Source organism: Rhodnius prolixus, unplaced genomic scaffold (assembly GCF_049639745.1).
Source record: "Rhodnius prolixus isolate KJV_2025 unplaced genomic scaffold, Rpr scaffold_3, whole genome shotgun sequence".
Lineage (NCBI taxonomy): Eukaryota > Metazoa > Arthropoda > Insecta > Hemiptera > Reduviidae > Rhodnius > Rhodnius prolixus.
This window is the reverse complement of record NW_027411603.1, coordinates 38376346-38397626: the sequence shown is the minus strand read 5'-3', so window position 1 is coordinate 38397626 and position 21281 is coordinate 38376346. Positions and strand designations below refer to the sequence as shown.

General features: G+C 34.5%; 2 protein-coding genes across 5 annotated transcripts in view; one reads left to right on the top strand and one right to left on the bottom strand.

Moving 5' to 3' along the window:
• Window positions 1–619: 619 nt before the first annotated feature.
• Window positions 620–14014, bottom strand: LOC141452537 (uncharacterized). Of its 2 annotated transcripts, none has more exons than XM_074124802.1 (9): window positions 12453–14014; window positions 12239–12382; window positions 11299–11424; window positions 9762–9935; window positions 9521–9666; window positions 7635–7802; window positions 7317–7426; window positions 6956–7183; window positions 620–1323 (listed from the first exon to the last, which is right to left on the bottom strand). In XM_074124802.1, the coding sequence occupies exons 1-9, from the start codon at window positions 13499–13501 to the stop codon at window positions 832–834; spliced, it is 2637 nt and encodes an 878-aa protein (XP_073980903.1). In that variant the 5' UTR covers window positions 13502–14014; the 3' UTR covers window positions 620–831. The 2 variants fall into 2 exon arrangements, with proteins under 2 accessions (XP_073980903.1, XP_073980904.1); XM_074124803.1 differs by having other exon boundaries at window positions 7317–7411.
• A 2432-nt stretch (window positions 14015–16446) lies between these two features.
• The window catches only part of mnb (minibrain), a 159620-nt gene continuing 154785 nt past the window's right edge, over window positions 16447–21281 (top strand). For all 3 annotated transcript variants that reach the window (XM_074124785.1, XM_074124784.1, XM_074124786.1), the window contains exon 1: window positions 16447–17410. In XM_074124785.1, the coding sequence (XP_073980886.1) occupies window positions 17296–17410 (115 nt within the window). In that variant the 5' untranslated portion in view covers window positions 16447–17295. The remainder of the gene's footprint in view (window positions 17411–21281) is intronic.

Below are 21281 nucleotides of genomic sequence, written 5' to 3'. Positions count from 1 at the left end.
TTTACCATCTTGAGGTCTTCTCTATCTTAAGTAAAAAGAAAGATACTACGTACTTACACATGACTGATTAAAATTCTCTTTCTTTGGCATTCCTTCATTTTTATCCGTATTTAACTTGAATAACCACAATTCCCAAGGATTTATTTCAACAAATAATGTACGAATTAATACTTTTGTTTAGTTAATGTTTTTTTGTTTTAATCTGGTATGAACAGTCACAAGATCTTCTGATCTTCTCTTACTGTTTTTCACTTAAGTTTTCTTGAAACAAAGAATTAGTTTTAAAATAAATGACATTAAAATTTCATTACGTTTACCATCACAGACCTAAAATAATGCTCGTTACTGGAATTTAATGCTTTAATTCTACTTTAAACTAGTAATTTGCAAAAAAAAAAAAGAAAAATACTCATTGTTTTTCTATTAATATTCGGATTTGTCCATCCCATTTATGCACATTTTATGCATCAATAAATAAATCTCTAAGAACGTCAGAGATCATTTCAGGAACCTCTCGTTCTTGTTTCGGCGTTATTAACATATACTTACATAAAGCTCATAGCAACAACTGCCACTCAACTGCCAGGTAAGGTAATTTTTTTGTTTTTTTTTCACTAAAATTGAGTTTATTGTGATAAAAAATAAATGAAACAATATGTAACTTATACAGTCAAAAGTGCTAACAAAAAATTATTTAACAATAATTTATGTAAAAAACAAAAAATATATTATAAAATAAAAGACGGTACTTTATAAATAGACTATATTAAAAGGAATATATTAAAAATATACATATATACAAAAATATAATTATTAATTGTACATTAATTATCACCTTGGTGAGCTAAATTCTGAACTTAATACTGTAAAATCCAAGTCTGGTGGAGGATGCGTGGGTGGTATAAAAGTTTCTAATGAATTAATGAGATCATCTGTAAGAAGTCCACGCACCAGATCATCAGTAGATGTTGCCGGCATGGCTGGTAATGTGGACACTAAATCTTCCACTGGTGCCATTGTCTTTAAACGCTCACTAACTATCTGATCAACCGAATCTACTCCAATAGGATCATCTTGGACACATGATAAATCCAGTTCCGAGAGTTCCTCTTTCACTTTAACAACATCTTGTTCATCTTTACACAAATTAGAGTGAGTTTCCGTTACCGAAGTTGTACTACAATCTTCATCACTGCTTCTTAGATTATGCTGTTTTGGTGCACTTTGTTCTTTATCAACAAGCGGTTGTGGTAGGCCACATTCATCTGATGTGTACCAACCTTTCTCCACACCAAGTACAGTAGCGATGGTATCGTCTTCCAACTGTAAATGCAAAATAACTTAATTATTTTACTTAAAAAAAAACGAAGAAAAATCAAGAAAGGTTTATTTTTAACGGAAGAACCATCATTAAAGACTTAATAACTAAATTGCCATTGACTACATCTATTAAAACATATCTTTCTCGTTCAATTCTTTAAAAAAATTAAATTAATCTACTCTTGAAAGACTAAAAAACAATTTTTAAGATTAGGAAATAAATCTCAAAAAAAGAGTTGAAAGAACTGAAATCTCAATCGTTCAGCATTAAGTCTTCTTAATCTTCTTTTAATTTCGTACAAAGTTTTTGCATTTTAAAGGCTCGAGTATACTTAATATCCCTTCCTCCTCTGTAAGCCAAACGAAGAAGATAAACTAAGTGCTGATTTGACAGATTTCACTTTGTACGTTAATTACATAAAAACCTGTGGTTCATATTACGACCAATTTATAAAGATATACAGCTGAACTGGAACAAGCTAAAAGAATCTTAAATGATTTGACTAAGAGTAATGGGCTAAATGAGTTCGTTTACATGATTGGACCTGTAAAATGTAAACACTTTTCTAGTAAAATATTTCAATAAGAAAGGACAAAACCCAATCCAGCCAAAATCACATCAAAACTAAAATTAAAAGAATAAAAAATAATTTAATGTGTAGAGGACAGCATGAAATAAAATGGGAAGCAGATTCAGAAATATCCTCACAATTTTCGGCCAATTTTAGATTTCAATTGTTTCTTGTATGGCAATGAAAACCAGTTTTTACTTTAACCTTAAAAATAATCTAAAAATACTTAAAAATGTGTCTAAGGTTACGAAATAACACCTCTTTTGAAATGTGCGTGCTTGAGAATTCATTTACTCTACAGAACATTAATTATTACTATATATATATATATACGTACTTAGTTTATTAAGCAACCATAAAAGCAAAAAAACAGATTTATTTATTAAGTAAAAATGTTTTAACAAAAGATATTGCGAAAATAATTATTAATGACCAGTGTCTACAGAGAGCAATTAAAGATTGTTTATTTATTTGAGTCATGGACTTTAAAAAAAAAGATAATTAATAAGTTAAAAGTGACGCAAAGGGCAATGGAAAGAATTATGAAAGGTGTAAAAAGAAAAGACAGAATCAGAAGCTCAATAATTAGGCAAGAAACGGAAGTTTAAGATATAGAGCAAGACTGTGAAGACCCTGAAATGGAAATGGGCTGGCCATTAGATTAGATTAGATTAAATTTGGGTGGCCTCAAGGCCTGCGCCACCGCGACCCCTATGGATCTATTGTGGCTCCCCGACTTTAGAGCTCACCCTCCAGACCCGTCCGTTTAATCAGACTCTTAATTCTGGAGAGTGGCTCCTGGGTAAAGCTCTCAGGCCTTGGTTTTTCCTCCCCGAGAAGTAACATCCTTAGCCATACGAGCCCCTCACACTGACACAACACGTGTAGTGCAGTTTCTTCCTCTTCCTGACAGAACCTACAAAGGCTATCATCTGCCAGGCCCATGCGATGCATGTGCTTTCTGAGCCTGCAGTGGCCCGTTAATAGGCCTACAATTATCCTTATAGCCCCACGGCCTTGACGGATTAATTCTGCGGTCAGCCTCGGCGAGTAGCCTCTGATGAACTCCTTCGCCTGTCGCAGCCCAGTGGTAGCAAGCCACCACTCCTGAGCCTTACTCTGCACCCATGCATTGATGGCCGCAGACTTAACACATTTCGAAACCCCAAAGCAGGGCTCCGGGCCAACGAAGTGTCCCGCAGAGCCTTCCCGGGCCAATAAATCTGCCACTTCGTTCCCCTTGTGTCCTGAATGTCCAGGTACCCAAACTAGAAAGACCATATTCTGGTCACTAATTTCCTTCAGGGCACCCAGACAGTCCCAAACCAGCCTTGAATTGACCTGGTAGGAACTAATTGCCCGTAGAGCAGCCTGACTATCCGAGAAAATTACGACCTTAGAGTTAATAATTCTTCGCCCTTTAATCTCGGTAGCACAGAACCTAATTGCAGCTAGCTCAGCCTGAAAAACTGTAGCTAGTTTTCCTAGGCTAACCGAAAAGCTACATTTCGGTTTCGCCCCGTACACTCCCGCTCCTACTCCCTCCTCCAACTTGGAGCCATCTGTGTACCACATTGAATCTCCCACAACTGGGGGTCCACTTTTCCAAGCCTCCCGGTCCCCAATACAGACTTTGAAAGGCTTGTAGAAGTTATATTTGGGAGTCATAAAGTCCGAGGGCAGGCCCAGAATTGGGTCGGCCTCCAGCTCCTCATATAACTCTTGATACGCTCCTCCATGCCTAACGGTAATGGGGGCTTGTCCTGTCATAAGCCTAATGACAACGGCCTTTGCAACGCCTTGAATATATATGTGCAATGGGGGCAAATTTAATAAAACCTCCAAGGCCGCAGTAGGGGAAGTCCCCATGGCCCCAGTGACACTCAGGCAAACCAGCCTTTGAATACCACTGAGTGTTCGGATTCCCCCCACCTGCAAGGTTTTCGCCCACCACGCCACCGCCCCATGTGACACCATGGGTCTAACCACACTTTTATAGATCCAGAGCGTCATCCTAGGGCTTAATCCCCAACTTTTCCCACACAGCCTTTTGCAGCATCCTAAGGAAACCTTAGCCTTGTGGGAAATCATATTTATGTGTGAATTCCATGTAAGCCTTTTATCGAAGATAACCCCAAGATATTTGGCCTCCATGGACAGGGGGATAGTAACTCCCCCCAGAGTTGGTTGCTCCAATCCACCCAGATTCCTCCTCCTCGTGAAGGGAACAACCCTAGTTTTATGAGGATTGATGGAGAGACCTTCCGCTCTACTCCATCTATCCACAATATTAAGCGCTCTTTGCATGCGCCCCGAGACCGTATGAGCGAATCGTCCTTTAACCACTACTGCCAGGTCATCCGCGAAACCTAGACAATAGAAACTCTCCGCCGTCATTTCCGCTAAGAGATCATCCACCAGAATCGTCCACAGAAGGGGTGACAAAACTCCCCCCTGCGGGCAACCCCTCACCACTCTGACCTCTACCGAACAGTTATCCAACGTGGCCATAACAATGCGGCCTAATAGGTTAGACTTAATCCACTGACAGATGGTTGGCGCCAAGCCTCTCCTTGACAGGGCATCAATCAGCGACATAGCCGAGACATTATTAAAAGCCCCTTGTATGTCTAAAAATGCGGCCATCGCAAATTCTTTGTCCTCTTGGGACTTTTGAAGTAGCCTATTAAAATCATCTAATGCAAGGTCCACAGACTTGCCTGCCTGATAGGCATATTGACGATCACTAAGGGGTTGAATTCTTAGGATTTCGTCCCGAATATGTCTGTCTAAAAGCCTTTCCAATGTTTTAAGCAGAAAGGACGACAGACTAATCGGTCTGAATGACTGCGGTGTTTGGTCCCCTAATCTCCCAACCTTAGGAAGGAACACGACCTTCACCCTTTGCCATACTTCAGGAATGAACCTCCAAGCCAAACAGCCTCTGAGGATTCTACACAGGAAGGGCATTAGCACCTCCCCTGCTGAAAGATATACAGCTGAACTGGAACAAGCTAAAAGAATCTTAAATGATTTGACTAAGAGTAATGGGCTAAATGAGTTCGTTTACATGATTGGACCTGTAAAATGTAAACACTTTCCTAGTAAAATATTTCAATAAGAAAGGACAAAACCCTATCCAGCCAAAATCACATCAAAACTAAAATTAAAAGAATAAAAAATAATTTAATGTGTAGAGGACAGCATGAAATAAAATGGGAAGCAGATTCAGAAATATCCTCACAATTTTCGGCCAATTTTAGATTTCAATTGTTTCTTGTATGGCAATGAAAACCAGTTTTTACTTTAACCTTAAAAATAATCTAAAAATACTTAAAAATGTGTCTAAGGTTACGAAATAACACCTCTTTTGAAATGTGCGTGCTTGAGAATTCATTTACTCTACAGAACATTAATTATTACTATATATATATATATACGTACTTAGTTTATTAAGCAACCATAAAAGCAAAAAAACAGATTTATTTATTAAGTAAAAATGTTTTAACAAAAGATATTGCGAAAATAATTATTAATGACCAGTGTCTACAGAGAGCAATTAAAGATTGTTTATTTATTTGAGTCATGGACTTTAAAAAAAAAGATAATTAATAAGTTAAAAGTGACGCAAAGGGCAATGGAAAGAATTATGAAAGGTGTAAAAAGAAAAGACAGAATCAGAAGCTCAATAATTAGGCAAGAAACGGAAGTTTAAGATATAGAGCAAGACTGTGAAGACCCTGAAATGGAAATGGGCTGGCCATGTTGTGCGATGTAATGATGGAAGATGGACTATACAGACATGCAACATTATGGACGCCCTTTTATGGCAGCAAGAAGAAAGAAAGGCAAAAAATGAGATGGCAGGATGACATTGTAAAGATAGCCGGATACAAATGGTACAAAAGAGTCTACAATAGAGGCGAATGGACCGAGATGGGAGAGGCCTAGGCTCAATGATTGGGCCTGGTTTCAAATTAAATGGAAATAATTATGTTTTATTTTATTTTATGTAAAGAAGTAGTTTTTTGTTTTTGATTAAATATTTTGATTTATAATTAACTGAAAAGAAAAAAGAAGAAATAAATTATGTTAAATTTGATAAATCAGTTAATATGTATGTAAATATGTAACGAAACCAATAAAGGCTTATTATTATTATTATTATTATTATTTTTTTTTTTTTTTTTTTTTTTAATGATTTAAGGCGCGTCAACATCTAAGGTTATTGGCGCCCGGAGCTTTTTTCAGTGCACTGCCGGCCTCCGGACAGTGTTCTCTCATTACACTGTCCATCACCGGACAGTGAGCAGTAAGAAGCTCCTAGGAAGAGAAAATCTAAGGGTCAGCAGCTGGATTCGAACCCGGGACCTCCGCGTGGGAGTCCAGTATGCTAACCTCATAGCTAATCCCTTCCCTTATTATTATTTATTTGAGTAAAGTTATAGCTTTAAATCAAAACTTTTTCTTGTTTTTACCGGTAGTTATACAAGTTTTTATTTTCATAAATGAACAGTAGACAGTATGTAAAAATTTTTTGTTTTATAGATTTGTATACACAGTTATTTTATTACATGTTATTTAGACTTAAGCATTTAGAGGTTGATGAGTAGTGCATCACATTTAGTTGGTAAGTGATGTGAATGTAACATATGTAGAACTGTGATGAAGAGTAATTCATTTTAATTTGTATTGAAAAAAGTTAAGTACGTGTAACCTTAATAACTGGAGAACAAGAAAGATGGTGTAGGCTGAATGACTCACGAGTCTACCAATTTTATTTTGAAGTAATAGTAGATAACCACTTAAAATAAATAAATATCATAAGTAAGTAATAGTAAGTAAGATAATCGTCTTTTTTATGCGGAGCTTATTGTCCATACTCACTACCTATTAGGTAACATGGACAAATACTTGGCAATAAACATTTTTTCTAACAAATAAAAAGTAGCTACCAGCGAATTTGAATTGGGAATCTCCCACACAAAAATCCACGCTTCGTAACAACTATTCCAACACCCGTCTTCAAAGTACTGTGATAAATAAAGGAAAATCATTCTTACATGTACATTTGGTGGATCACAATTTGGAGGTCGTAGTATTTGTTGTGATATTACTCTTACAGACTTCACCAGGCTCTCCAATTCATCAAGAAAAGCTTGAACCTTACACTTTCCTTCATAAACCTTACTTTCTAAACGCAGGAGTAACATTTCCCAAGTAGAAAGCATTCCAGCAACTCGGCGCCCACAAGTTCTTACTACTTCATTTTCATTGTAAGAGTCTAATACCTGTTTATGAAAAGTTGTTTGAATTAAATTGAATCAAAAATGGATTCACAATACTATTTTCCAATAATTTAAAAACAAAATACTAAAGATGACTACAGAAATACAGAATTTAAATAACAATTATCTATCTTACTTTGTCAAGTGCCAATCTGCCTAACATTTTCCTTTGAGCTTTTCCTTTTCCTCTCGAAGAAACCAAACCTTTTCTCCAGGTTGCTTTTGCACCTTCTCCAGATTCAAAATCTGTTATTAATAATTATCTCAACGAAAAATTCGAAGATTTTAAAATAGACGGTATGTTTAAAAATTGTAACAAAAAAAAAAGATTTACAAGGAATGTTGGTCAGAACATCAATCTATTATAGTATAAATCTTAAAACTATACGTAAAATATGCCAATTTTATGCTTTTTTTTAAATTAATAATCTTCGTTTTCTAAATTTTAAAATACCTTCTCTAGTAGCTGCTGATTCTTTTAGTAATTCTAATTGCTTACTATCACAATGATCTGGATACTTTGTAAAATGTAATGCCATGCGCACTCTGCCTAAATATATTTTGTTACATGTAGGACATCTAAACTGCGATGAAAAATTGCGTTTTTGATGAAGATTTAAACCTAGAAAAAAAATCAATACCATTTACTTGGTCATATGGAAGATTTTTTTCCATTTAATCATTTAGACACACACTCACCACGCTTACAAACTTAATTTTATAGACATGCATAAACAATGAGACTTAAGGGAGCCACAATAGATCCTAAGCCTTCTTGCGCAAAGCACAGAAAGTATGTGCACATACAAGAAAAATGATCATCTGCGTGGAGCAAACAAGGTTTTTAGTTTTTGTATTTTGATAAAAACAACTAAGCTAAAATAGTTCAAAGTAGAAACAAAATCTAATAATTTTTCGTGGACCTAAAGTCAACATTTGATCTATTAATTGCATCAAAATGAAGGCAAAGTAATTAGTAGGGTGGTTAGTGCGCTTGATGCCCACGCGGAGATTTCTGGACCACTAAACATCTCACTGTCTATTGTTCGGAAGCCTAGTCTATAAGAAATAGAGAGATCTTTATCGACAATTGGTGGTGAAGACAATAAGGAAAGGATAAGGCTGAATGATTAGTCCCTCAACTAAACCGCGGAAACCAAGGTTCGGTTCTACCTGCCCTTGAATCGTTTCCTCCAACAATTCACTGTCTGGTGATGGACAGCGTTTTCTGTGAAGAGATAATAGAAGTTCTGTAACTGTAAAGGTAATGAACTAAAGAAGGCATCGGGCGCCAATGATCCAGATTTGACTCACCTTAAAAACAAAAACAAAAAAAAAAAGTATGCACCAAAATATCATTTCTGATTAAAATTTGTCATTCCCAAATTTAATGCTGACATATTTGTTAAGTTACACCAGCGCCTAGATACGCCATAAGTAACAATGACAAAAACTGACCACTACAAACTCACGAATTGAGGGGAGAAGTTACCCCGTGATAACACTTCCTAAGTCGTCTCCCAGGATTAGCTACTCTCTTCAGTAGAGAGAAAATCGCGAGGCCACTGGCGTTTTAATCGCTTGGGAGGATGATCTGGATGGTGATGGTAAATGGCGGACAAGAGGATTGGAATGAGAGTGCAAGTTCTGATGAAAACTTTTATAACGAGTTCGTGCAACCTGGACCTACAAACGGAATATCCAGATCTGTGTGGATAGTAAGATTTGAAACGTAAAATGGAGCGTTAACGATAGTGCAGGGAATTTTAGACTGAAGAGATTGAATTCTGTGAAGATTGGAGCGTTTCGTTGAACCTCACAGTTCAATACCGGTACGTCCAGGCGGGTTTTTGTACAGAGTTGTAAATCAGTCGTTTGTTATTAAGTGAAAGATTTGAACGTTGGTCTAGTAGTCTTTTAAGCAGTAGATAACGTCTGTTAACTTCAGTTCGTTTAAGTCATGTGTGAGGGTTTGATAAGGTTGAAACAAATATTTATCCCAATATTTATAGAAGACTGTCAACGGCATAAATTATTTATTTGAGAACGGCTTTAGATATACCAAGTCTGAGGTTATGATTTAAAATAGAGGAATTTTTAGAAATTATATCTATTTTTTGTATTTATTATTTTGAAAATTAACTTTTTTGTCCCATTAGTTCAATTATATAATTGACCTTAAAATGTCGATACTAATGTAATCTATTTTTGAAACTTTGAAAGTCTACTTTTTCATTGTTTAAACTTTTTTCTTGAATTTATTTAATTACTTTTGTGAACAGTAGCTTAACAAGATTATTTATGAATTTTATATAGATTTTCCTAATTTTAAAACTTTACCTGGAAGAAGGTTAACAGCAGGAGAATTTTCTATGTTTTCATCTGTTCCACTTTGATAATCAGAGTATGTTCCATCAGAATCATCACCTTTTAGTCTTTTATAGTCCTCAACCATATGCCTGGGTGGTCTTGTTACTCTTCCAGATCTGGAAACAAAGGTAGAATAAAACAATGCTCGCTTATTCGCTCCTATCAAAACTGCATCTTTATGTGCAATCTGGGTAAAAATATTTTAAATTACCGCGTTCTTGCTGGCACTCTGTCAGTTCCTTTTTCACCTTTACCTTTTTCACTTTTTTCTTCTTTTGCCCCGACTTCCACTTGTTCCTTCTTATTAGGCCTTCCTCTTTTTTTCACATTCGTTACTACTGGTGTTTTTTCAACTTCAGGCTTGAAATCTTCAGGGTATAATACTCTAAAATAGATAAACTTTATTTAACAAATGAAGGTATATACATATGTACATAGGAGTGCCAGTATAAATACTATAACCTCCAGCTAATTACATAAATTGATACAGAATATAGTATAGTAAGTATTGAGAGGGAAGGGATTAGCTATGAGGTTAGCATACTGGACTCCCACGCGGAGGTCCCGGGTTCGAATCCAGTGCTGGCCCTAAGATTTTCTCTTCCTAGGAGCTTCTTACAGCTCACTGACCGGTGATGGACAATGTTGTCTGTAACGAGAGAACACTGTCCGGAGGCCGGCAGTGCACTGAAATAACCTTAGATGTTGACGCGCCTTAAATCATTAAAAAAAAGAGTAAGTATTGAGGGGAAAAAACAATGAAAAACCCTCAGCCTGAAGGAAAGTTTTACTTCAGGGAGTCCTTAACTCTTCTGTGCCTGTGCAGTGCATAGTCCCCTATTAGTCTGCAGAGGTGGTTGTGACTTGATTCACACTTACTGAACAAACCAGTAGCGAGGTACTTCATGTAGTGTTCTACATAGTCCATGTTGGAGTGTAAGTCTATAATACGGGTGTAGCGGGGGGGAAGTGATCACAAGCCTGAGGAATTTGTTTTGGATGATCTGCAGAGAGGCGACATTGGATCGACATATCCGACTCCATGAGGGACAAGCATAAAGTAACATGGGCCTAACCACTACCTTGTACTGGAGGAGTTCATTCTCTGGAGACAGTTTAGAGACCCTGCGGAATAGTACTCGAATGGCTGCCTTTCCTTTATTGACTCTATCCTTTATGTGGAGGGTAAAAGTCAGCCCACGATCTAGTAATACCCCAAGATACTTGATAGTGGCAGCCCATGGCACAATCCGTACCCCCGAAGTGGACATGTCGATACAAGATCGGCCTGCGCTTAGTGAAAAGTGTAGCCCCTGTTTTTAAAGGGTTAACTTTTATTTTCCACTAGGTGAAAAATCGGTCCATACATGACATCGCCCTAGTAAGCCTGTTGACGTGTCTAATCTTCAGGGCGAAGAATAGACAGCGACGTCATCAGCATACAAGGCGTCGAACATCCTTTGGTCGAGGCATTGGGTTGAAGTAAATAAGAAATAAGACCGGTCCTATTATTGAGCCCTGAGGCACTCCAGCGGTTGCTTCATGAGGAAGAGATAAGGATGAATTTAATGATACGCAAAACTTTTTATTACTTAAGTAAGAGTGAATAATTTTAGTAATGTAAGAAGGGAAGTTACATTCGATCAATCTGTTCATTAATTAAGAATTGAAATATTTAGTACTGTTTTATCAATAATAATACATAACAAAAAAAAATACAGAAAAGTGGGTCGCATTAAGTAACTTACCTGCATATAATTCTCGTGTTAGTTTCTAAATCATATAACGTAGAAGCATTTGATAAGCTAGACTGTCTATTGAGACGATTTTTCTGCAAAACTGTGGCTATCTGCATCAGCTGAGAAGGTGTTAGCCTAAATAAAAACGCATATTTTTTTTTCAATGACATAATTTTGTTTATCAAAATAAAAATCAGCAATAAAATAATAGTAGATCACTGCATAACTCTTAAACACATTCCTTGTTTTGAGTTTTGAAACTATAATTAGTAACTGAATGAAAATTTACCTTTATGAACAATTTAAGTAAAAAAATGTATCAAAACTGAGCTAGATGATGATAACAAAATAGGTTTCTACATTTTGGAGGGAGGTCTGCTATGGTCGTTACATTATTTTCTCTCGTAATGCAAGAAGACCACCACCGGGCTAAAAGAAGCCAAAATGGTTTGCCATGTCATAAATTGACATTTTTTTAATTATTATTTTTTTATTGCTATAACGTACTCTTAAGAAATGGCATTGCAGTATTAAGAATTATAACAGTGGTTCACATTAGAGGAAGGGTTTGCCGGTATGGAGCTAGCAACTTCATTGAACATTCAAAGAGTTATCCCACAAAACAATAAACTCTCCAAGACTGATCATAAGGCAGCTTGTTTCAATGCAAGGTAGTTGTTGACACAATATTACATTAGGGTCAGCGGAGGTGCGGCTTTCGTAGCCATCCCTTCTTTAAACTATTCAGGTAATATATTCCTTAAGTCTGTCTAAAGGGAGCACATTAAATCTAGTAAATTTAACGAGATAAGTAACAAGAAACAAAACGGTGAATATTTATTTAAAAAAAAAAAACTGTCAAACAAATACCTCAATACCAATAATCAGCTAAATAAGGAAGCGTACAGAAAATGCAGTAAAATGAAATAAATAATTTAATATCACTTACTTTTTTCCGGACTTATCATTTGGAACCGAAACAATTTTTTTGGCATCCTGACTACCTTGAGGAACTGTAAGTAACTGAACTTTCTTGGGTTGTACACAATCAAACTTTAAGGGTGACGAATTGGTTTTTTTTGCGATCCCTGGGCTGAAATGTTGAAAATATTTTCAATACATGTCAGAATAACTAGTACATAGCAAAAAAAAAATGTACAAACCTGTTTTTTTCATTTGATTGTTCGTTTTCTTTTAAAACCTTAAATAACGACTGATTTTGTCCATTCGTTGGTACAGTTTGTTTCGTGGCATCTGTAAAGTCAGAGGCACTTGCTCGTAATAACTTCGTATCATTATTTACTTCTTGCCCAACCTTCGTTAGTGGAGGTAATAAAATTTTTTGAGGGGCTAATTTTCGTTGGCGATTAATTATATACTTATCTTTACTAAGTGGAATAATTTTTCGTTGATTACTCTTTTTTAGTTCTTGATGTTTCACTTTACTAAGTATCCGTATTTTAGGATTAGGTGCAAATGTTTGAAGAGAAGTGCTACTCTTTGACGTTTCCAATTTCTTATTCGGATTATTTATCACTGTTTTTACCGTAACTGGAGAGACAAACTTGTTAAAATCATTGTCTGCAGAAGCCACAGATTGCACTTCCATTGTAGGAACTGAAATAGGGATACCGATATTTTGAGATGTATGTACCTGGTCTGTACCAGTAAGTTGAACTGCGTAAGCAATTTGTCCATTTACATATTGAGGAACAAGAGTTAACTCATTCACATTCTTGCTAGCACAAGGAATTTTTGTGTTATCGTCCAAATTACCATTAGAAAAACAATTAATGGCATTTCTACTGGCATTTACTTTTTCATTTACTGAACCTCCTACCTTCTGAAAAAGTAAATTTTGACTTTTATTGTTGGGCACTTCAACAACACTATCACTTTTTGGCGCATTATCCGTAGAAAATTGTATTCCTAGCTCAGCAGCTTCTTGAACAGTTAATTGAACTAAGTTACAATTATTTTCTTTCTGGGCACCCTTTACAATAACAAAGCCACATCCTTCATACGTGTTTTGCTGGCCTCTTTTTACTTCTGTAGATAACTGTTTTGGAGAACATTCTTTATTGAAGACTTCTTCTTGTAAAAAATCTCCATTTACAGCTTGGGAATTCAAAGTACCATTCTGAAATAATACAGTTTGGCCATTTAAAACGAAAATGTTTGAAGCAGGCAGATTAAAACTAACCTGATCCATGTTTTTTAAACTGCAGTAGACCGTATACGAAATTTATGTCATTTGCTAATTCACTTAACACGTTCACTACTATTTTTCACTACAATAAAATGGTTCTAGTACATAAAACTCTTATTTAACTGCAATCTTATCAAACATAGGTATACCGTTTCACACGGTTGCGCCATTATTTATTTCGGTATCTGCAAGTTGTAGGGCCTTCCTCAAGCAAGCTTACTATCCTATTAAGATTCAATAGATGACTTTCGATAATCGATAGAATCATTCTCACAATTATTCACAGATATCATTTGTAAATAATTTTATAAAAAAAATCCGTACTTTAATTTTATAATTCCAACGGTACGAATTGATTTTATAAGTTTAGGTGAATAATATGATAATTCTTAAGAATCGAATAAAATTACACTCTCTTATTTTCGAACTTGCACCCTCCTAGTTTTCGAAAGTCCATGGCTTGGTAATTGTGTAACATTCATTAGTTTGCACAAATTTTCAAATGAGACTTTAAAATTAGAGTTAAGTAGTTTATTGTTATAGATATTTTTTAGGTTAAGCAAAAATGTGGCCAACCGAAAATTTTCTTGAGCGAGCAATTCGAGTAGTTCTATTTTGAAATATTTCGTTTACTTTTGTAGAATCCTTTCATCTTGTGTTTCTATAGGGACCCTAATTAGAAAGTATGTTAAAATAAGTAAAACATGCAACATACATACGTATTAAAAATATTTCACTAAAATAAAGGAGGCCAAACTTCAAAAATCTCTACACATTGACTTACGAGAGATAATTTCTCACTTTTCCAGTATTACTATCTAAAAAACTATTATCTAGAATTTTAAGGATCATAACATCTCTTCCAAATCAGCCCTTTCGGTTGATTCTCATTGCAGCCCATTACGTCTTAACTCATCTAACTATACTGAACTAAGTAGTTAAACTGTCTAGCCCTTCACACCCTTCGCAACACGTTTTCTGTGAATCTTTAGTTCCTTTTGTGTAGCTTGGTGGCAAATCCATAACTATTAAAAAGTAAAAAAAAACATAAGAACAATTTAGAGAAAAAAGAAAGACTGAAGGCATACTAATACGTGTGATACTTACTGATGATTTTTTACGATTTGAACTCTGTATTAGAATATGCAACTTTAAAGTATTGCATCGTTCCTTCTAATTTTAACAAAGTCACTTAGAAAAGCTATCAATGCAGTAATATTAAAAAGATATGTTTGACTACCTAGTTAGTTGGATGTTGAGCCACCTGAAAAATAGGCATTACTTTATATTGTTTTATGTTTGGCTATTATAATATTAACAATTTTCAAGATAAATCAAAACAGTCTTCAAAAAATAAAAAAAGCGAATAAATCTTCAAATCTTAGTAGTGAAATGTTGCAGTAAATTACTTTTCTGGGTCAAATTATCCAAGTCATCAATAGATAGCGCAGACATCTAAATTTCAATTAGCTAGAGTGCAGTTTGATCCTAAGTTACTTAGCAAAATTCTTAAATTTATGCAACTTAAATGTTTACTTTTATGAAAAACCATCATCACTAAAATAATGTTTCTATTTTTATTTACCATTCAGAGTCAAACAAACTTTAAAATTACCTTTGCTACAGCTGGTTCATCATTTCAGTTTCTTTGATAGCCAAGTAATAATATTTCAACTGTTTTAAAGACCAATTCTTAAAGAATTTCTAATTAGCGCTTAAAAATATTGATATGACATATGTCTAGTTCCCAGCGTTGGTATCCAGTGTACGTTGGATTTGTTTTATTTATTCTTTGTTTGTACACATATACACAGTTTATGAAAAACTGAAAACCTAAAAAACATTCAGAATAAAAACATATTCTGAAATATAATTACACTCTGAATAAACAAATATTCCGGATAAAAATCAAAGTACCTTTGTATCCATTGTAGTATAACGAATGAGGCACAATCTTAACTGCTGAAAATCAAATTCACCAAATGGAACCTGTTACATCATTCTCAACTCAACGTATCCAACCAGAATTAAGAAACAAATCAATGATAGCAGTTTAAAAAACAACAGATGTTGTTCCATATATATAACAATAAAGATTTCATCATTCATTAAAAGTTTATTTCAAGCTGAAAAATCTCATTCTTCCTTTGACCTTTATTAATGTATGTTGACTAATGCTTCCTTCAGGTCCTAATATTATTTCAGTCGATACACTTTTTTTTGGATTGCAGTGCATATAAAAGAAAAGAAGCACATTGGCGGCAAGTAAAATAGGAGGGCAGCGAGATCTGAGAACCATGGAATTAATTGTTTTTAACGAGATGCGACAGGCATGGGAGAACCTTATTACTCTTAGTTTCTATAATCAAAGCCCCTTTATAATTCGAATTTATTTAGTACATTTAAATTTTCTTTACAAAATCAAATAAATTGTTAACATTGAATATTTACTGATTTCTGTGGCCAATAAAATGTTGCATTATTCTTTTATTATTTACATTAGCTGCAATTTAAATATACCTCCTTGAAAAAGCAAATAAAATAAGTTAAAAAAAAAAAATCTAAGGAATATGTCCGCAAATTTAACCACAATATTATTGGTTATGATTATGATGAAATGACGTCATCTTTCGTTTCAAGCCAATCACTGGGCCTCTTAGTTTTAGACAAATTGTTGTTTTAGTGCAATGTTGCTACTGCATAAAAATCATTCTTATCATATTAAGCCTTTTTAATGATACTTTTGAAAAACTAGGATATTAAGAAAACAGAAAATTTAAAAATATTTGCATACATTAAAACATTTTTGATTTAGTTAAATAAAGGTTACAAAGCCAGTCGGGATGAGCACTTAGTAACTAGCGCTAGTGTTGTTAGAAATGATCACTGGATCGACTTGGCCACGCCAGTTCAGTACAGTGACTGCCATGTTTGATGGTTCTGTTGTGGGGCGTGCTTAGTCCTATTACAATTTTTATGTGTGAAACTTGTGTCATTTCTATAATTTTTAACGTTCACATGGATTGACAGTTAGTTGGAGGTTCATTCGACAAGATGTGTATATCTAACATCAGTGTTTCATCTACTAGACTTCATTATTTAACAAGTGAGAACAAGTTACTTAAGAACATTCGCTATAATGTGAATATAGGATATAATTTCTTAGTGTTATAAATGACTTTAGGTATATTCATTCATATTTATGTTTTTAATGTGTGATGCTATTTAAAAAGCATTTTTTAATCATTATTGCAGTAAATTCACATGTTTCAAGTACTAGTTTGTTGTTATTTTGCTATCGTGCTTTTGACCTGTGCGGAAGAGTCCATTATATGTCCGCCTGAATCTAGAGGGGTGTGCGCGTGGTTGGCAAGCTGTGCAAGATTTAATCAAGCAAAACGCAATATTCACTAGCATAATTTATGATCTGAATCTTCGAAAATCATAATTTAGGTACGAATATAACTCTTAATTAAAAAAGTTTTTTGTAAATAGAATCAAGTGAAGGTGCATAACCTTAACGTTTTGTTTTGATTGTTTTGAGAAGTATGATGCATTTGTGTTAGTGGTTTTTAAAAATTATTTTAACGTGATACCGAAGGGATATTTTACGGTTTTTTTTAACTTTACTTCTGTTGTTCTTTGTTTCTCTTCACGGACTCAAGAAAGGAAGCTTGCTCGTTGGGCAGTGATAGTGTTATGTGGACAGTGTATATCTAGTTATATAGTTTATTTTATTTACTTAAATAACAATACTGGAGGGAAGGGGAATAGTTGTGGGTGGGTCGGATGGTTCGATGGTTCTACTGAGCTCGGACATAGTGCCGGCAGCTATGGATTCTGCCGTGCACGTCAAACGGCCAGAAGTCTGGCACAACAACCTCATGCTTGTTGAGAAGCAGAAGCCCAAATGTAAGTGTTATTTATTTATTTGATATTGATTGTAATTCACACATTGCCGTGTTTCGTTTGTAATAAGTATTTCAGCATGAAACCTTGAAGGTTTGAAAAAAACTGGCAAATACTGTGTAATCCCTTAGTTCAAATGTATGAAATAATGAAATTAACGTTATTGGTATGTTTATAAGCGTGTATACCGCTGATTAGTTAATTCTTGCTAGAGTTCATAGGGCATTACCCAAGAAAAGCCGTTTTGGTGTACTCTTCGGTTGAACCCAGTGATAAGCGTCTTTTCATGTAGAAAGCATGATGTGGCCTAATTTTTGTTTGGATGTTAAAGATATTATCTTCTTTAAATTCTTTTTCTTCAAAAAAAGAGGAGGAATACCAACAAAAACATCTCAAGCAACTTTTCTGATTTCTCAGCTTGCTATTTTTGTTTCTTTGAATTTAAGTATAGAAAAAATTCACTTATTTATTTTTTATAAAGTTCTATTATGTTTACATAATTTTGTTAACCACACTATCAAACAGCAACTCTATGTCTGTTATTAATCTTTCCTTCTCCACTCACTTAATGAATTTAACCTGATTGTAACTGAATGGCTGGGAATTGTGGGTATATATTGAGATCATGTTATTTTTTTATTTACTGGTGCATCTGGTGAATTCATTATTATTGCCACTTCGCAAGAGCAAACTACTCATTCTAAAAGTTGGAACTTTACGAGAAGGCAATTTCCTCATATCAGGAATTTTGTAACTATACCAAACGTTTCTCAATTTATGTGGGGATTTACCATCCTTTTCCCGCGATAGTGCCCTTAAGCAGTAAATTTTCCTTGAATAAATGTTACGAATGATGTGATGGCTGTTAATTTTCTGAATTTTTGTTTTCCTTTCCATACGAAGAATTAAAAAAAAGAGTAACCCCTTAGAATCATCAAGGTCAATTTCCCATTTTTATTTTTTCGAAAACGATCTTTATTTCACTCTAAATTCCCTACTTCAATTGCGAAGTTATTTACTTGATTTGAAATCTATCCAACGAAAATTTGTAAATAACTAGGACCATTAAATAGTGTCATTTCAGGTTACAATGTTTAATAAAGTAAATAAGTGGATGATTTTCTAACTGAGAGAGAAACATCTTCATTAACTGGGGGTTGCACTCAAGTAGATCGGGTTGAAATTGATTGTATTATTATCATTATTATTTTATTAATAATTTGTATTAGAGTTTTCAATTTGATAAGTACGATTGCAGTCCAGTGGTTAAAAGTGTCTTTATCATAAATAATGGCTGATGCAAAAATATATTAAATCAAAAAAGTGATGTGATAAAAATCAAAGCAGCTTCACCTGAAAAAAAACTCTCTTAAATTCACCTGTTGCCATGGTGTTAGATCTCTTCCTCAATAGCGGTACCGCTTGCTTGTGCATCAAGGATGGGCAACGGTTGCATCGCGCTCAGCCTCTTGTGCAATCTTTATTTATTAGGCGTATAAAATTACAATATTTGAAAAAAATAAATAAATAAAATGATTCTCTCCGTTTATTTATTATTGTTTAGTCTATTGATGGATTCATTTTTATTTTTCATGAATATTTGTGTTCTTTACGGAAAGTGTCTTATTACGATGTTCTTGATTTTATTCTTATTAATTTTCTATATGTTTTTTATATTATAATATTATTGAGGACCTTGAGTTCAAAAAAAAGTTATTATTACTAATTGTGTTCACCCTTAATAATATAAAAAATATCAGTAAGACTATATTTGATCGAAATATATTACAGTTTTTACTTTTATCTTACTAAGTGAGGGAAGTATTTTATCCGTCTTACCACGCATGCGCAGTGTATCTCTGATCGGTTTCAGACATTCATTCTCATAGATACATTAATCAAGTCGGTATAGAAATTTCGATTTTTACTGATGTTTCCGTCTCACACTGCACTTGCTAACTTTAATGAGTTATCTTATGAAGAAACATAAGTGAAGTCGAAATTTCTACATCGAAGTGATTATGTCTCTGATGATAAAGTAAGTCTGAAACCGATCTGGTATACATGCATAGTGCAACAGATAAAATAAAAATATATTATCTGGCCATTAATAATCTTTAATCCATTTTCGAAATTATTTGAATCATTTAATCAGATTTTGAGTCTTTAGATTTTTATTTTGGGACCACACCGGAAGTGAAATATCCTTTTGAGGTTTGAGAGAGTAGCAAAAAGAATAGTTGTAAGAAACAGATCTTATTCGTCAGCATCGAGAGTTCTTTTTTTTTAACATGGAAGTTCACCAAAAAGCCAATGTTTATAAGTAAGAACATTGAAACCGGGTTTCTCTATTGAAAGGTAGTCTCAAGTGAATGGGATGTCTAGTGAGAATTAGGCGCGCCGTATGAACGGGGCGGCTTCAGCTTGAAAAGAGTGGTTAAGGTCCGGTTTCTTAACTGGCATCACGAGTACACGGCCACCTACATCGCTTTATCTCTTCACTTTGACGATTATCTGTCTGTTCACCCATTTAACTCTATTCTAAATCCGTCTCGACTTTATTATAACTCTTTTCCTTTACATAGCTTTGTTTAAATCCCTTTCACCAGCTGTTCCACTCTTGTACATATTATAATATGTGTGTTGGTAACCATTTCTGTTTTATTAATTTATTAACATATAATCATTTCTTTATTTAATGCTTCTTTTCTTATCAAGAAAGTTTAAAAAGAGTAGCTCATATTTTCAACTTTACTTTTAGTGATAGAAATGGGGGTGCAACTCTACAGCAAACCATGACCCAAAAAAATTTCAACACTCAATATCTTTACAACTTATGGATCGATTCACAAGAAAACTATAGCATATAACTGAGGAAAATGAAGTGTATAAGAGAAGTAAATTTCATACCAATAATATGTTGTTTACTGAGGGAGCTATAAAGGGTGGAACTCTACAGCAAACCAGGACCCAAAGAAATTTCAACACTCAATATCTTTACAACTTATGGATCGATTCACAAGAAAACTATAGCATATAACTGTGGAAAATGAAGTGTATAAGAGAAGGAAATTTCATACCAATAATATGTTGTTTACTGAGGGAGCTATAGGGGTGGAACTCTACAGCAAACCATGACCCAAAAAAATTTCAACACTCAATATCTTCCCAACTTATGGATCGATTCACAAGAAAACTATAGCATATAACTGAGGAAAATGAAGTGTATAAGAGAACGAAATTTCATACCAATAATATGTTGTTTACTGAGGGAGCTATAGGGGGTGCAACTCTACAGCAAACCATGACCCAAAAAAATTTCAACACTCAATATCTTCCCAACTTATGGATCGATTCACAAGAAAACTATAGCATATAACTGAGGAAAATGAAGTGTATAAGAGAACGAAATTTCATACCAATAATATGTTGTTTACTGAGGGAGCTATAGAGGGTGCAACTCTACAGCAAACCATGACCCAAAAAAATTTCAACACTCAATATCTTCCCAACTTATGGATCGATTCACAAGAAAACTATAGCATATAACTGAGGAAAATGAAGTGTATAAGAGAACGAAATTTCATACCAATAATATGTTGTTTACTGAGGGAGCTATAGAGGGTGCAACTCTACAGCAAACCATGACCCAAAAAAATTTCAACACAATATCTTCCCAACTTATGGATCGATTCACAAGAAAACTATAGCATATAACTGAGGAAAATGAAGTGTATAAGTGAACGAAATTTCGTACCAATAATATGTTGTTTACTGAGGGAGCTATAGAGGGTGCAACTCTACAGCAAACCATGACCCAAAAAAATTTTAACACTCAATATCTTCCCAACTTATGGATCGATTCACAAGAAAA

What these genes read in the sequence shown, in the direction of transcription:
- LOC141452537 (XM_074124802.1), bottom strand. Translation starts at nt 13,501, where the DNA reads ATGGATCAGGTTAGTTTTAATCTGCCTGCTTCAAACATTTTCGTTTTA. An exon ending in ATCAGCAGCTACTAGAGAAG is followed by an intron (nt 7,427 to 7,634) that starts GTATTTTAAAAT and finishes TATTAATAACAG; the next exon opens with ATTTTGAATCTGGAGAAGGT. An exon ending in GTGATCCACCAAATGTACAT is followed by an intron (nt 1,324 to 6,955) that starts GTAAGAATGATT and finishes TTGCATTTACAG; the next exon opens with TTGGAAGACGATACCATCGC.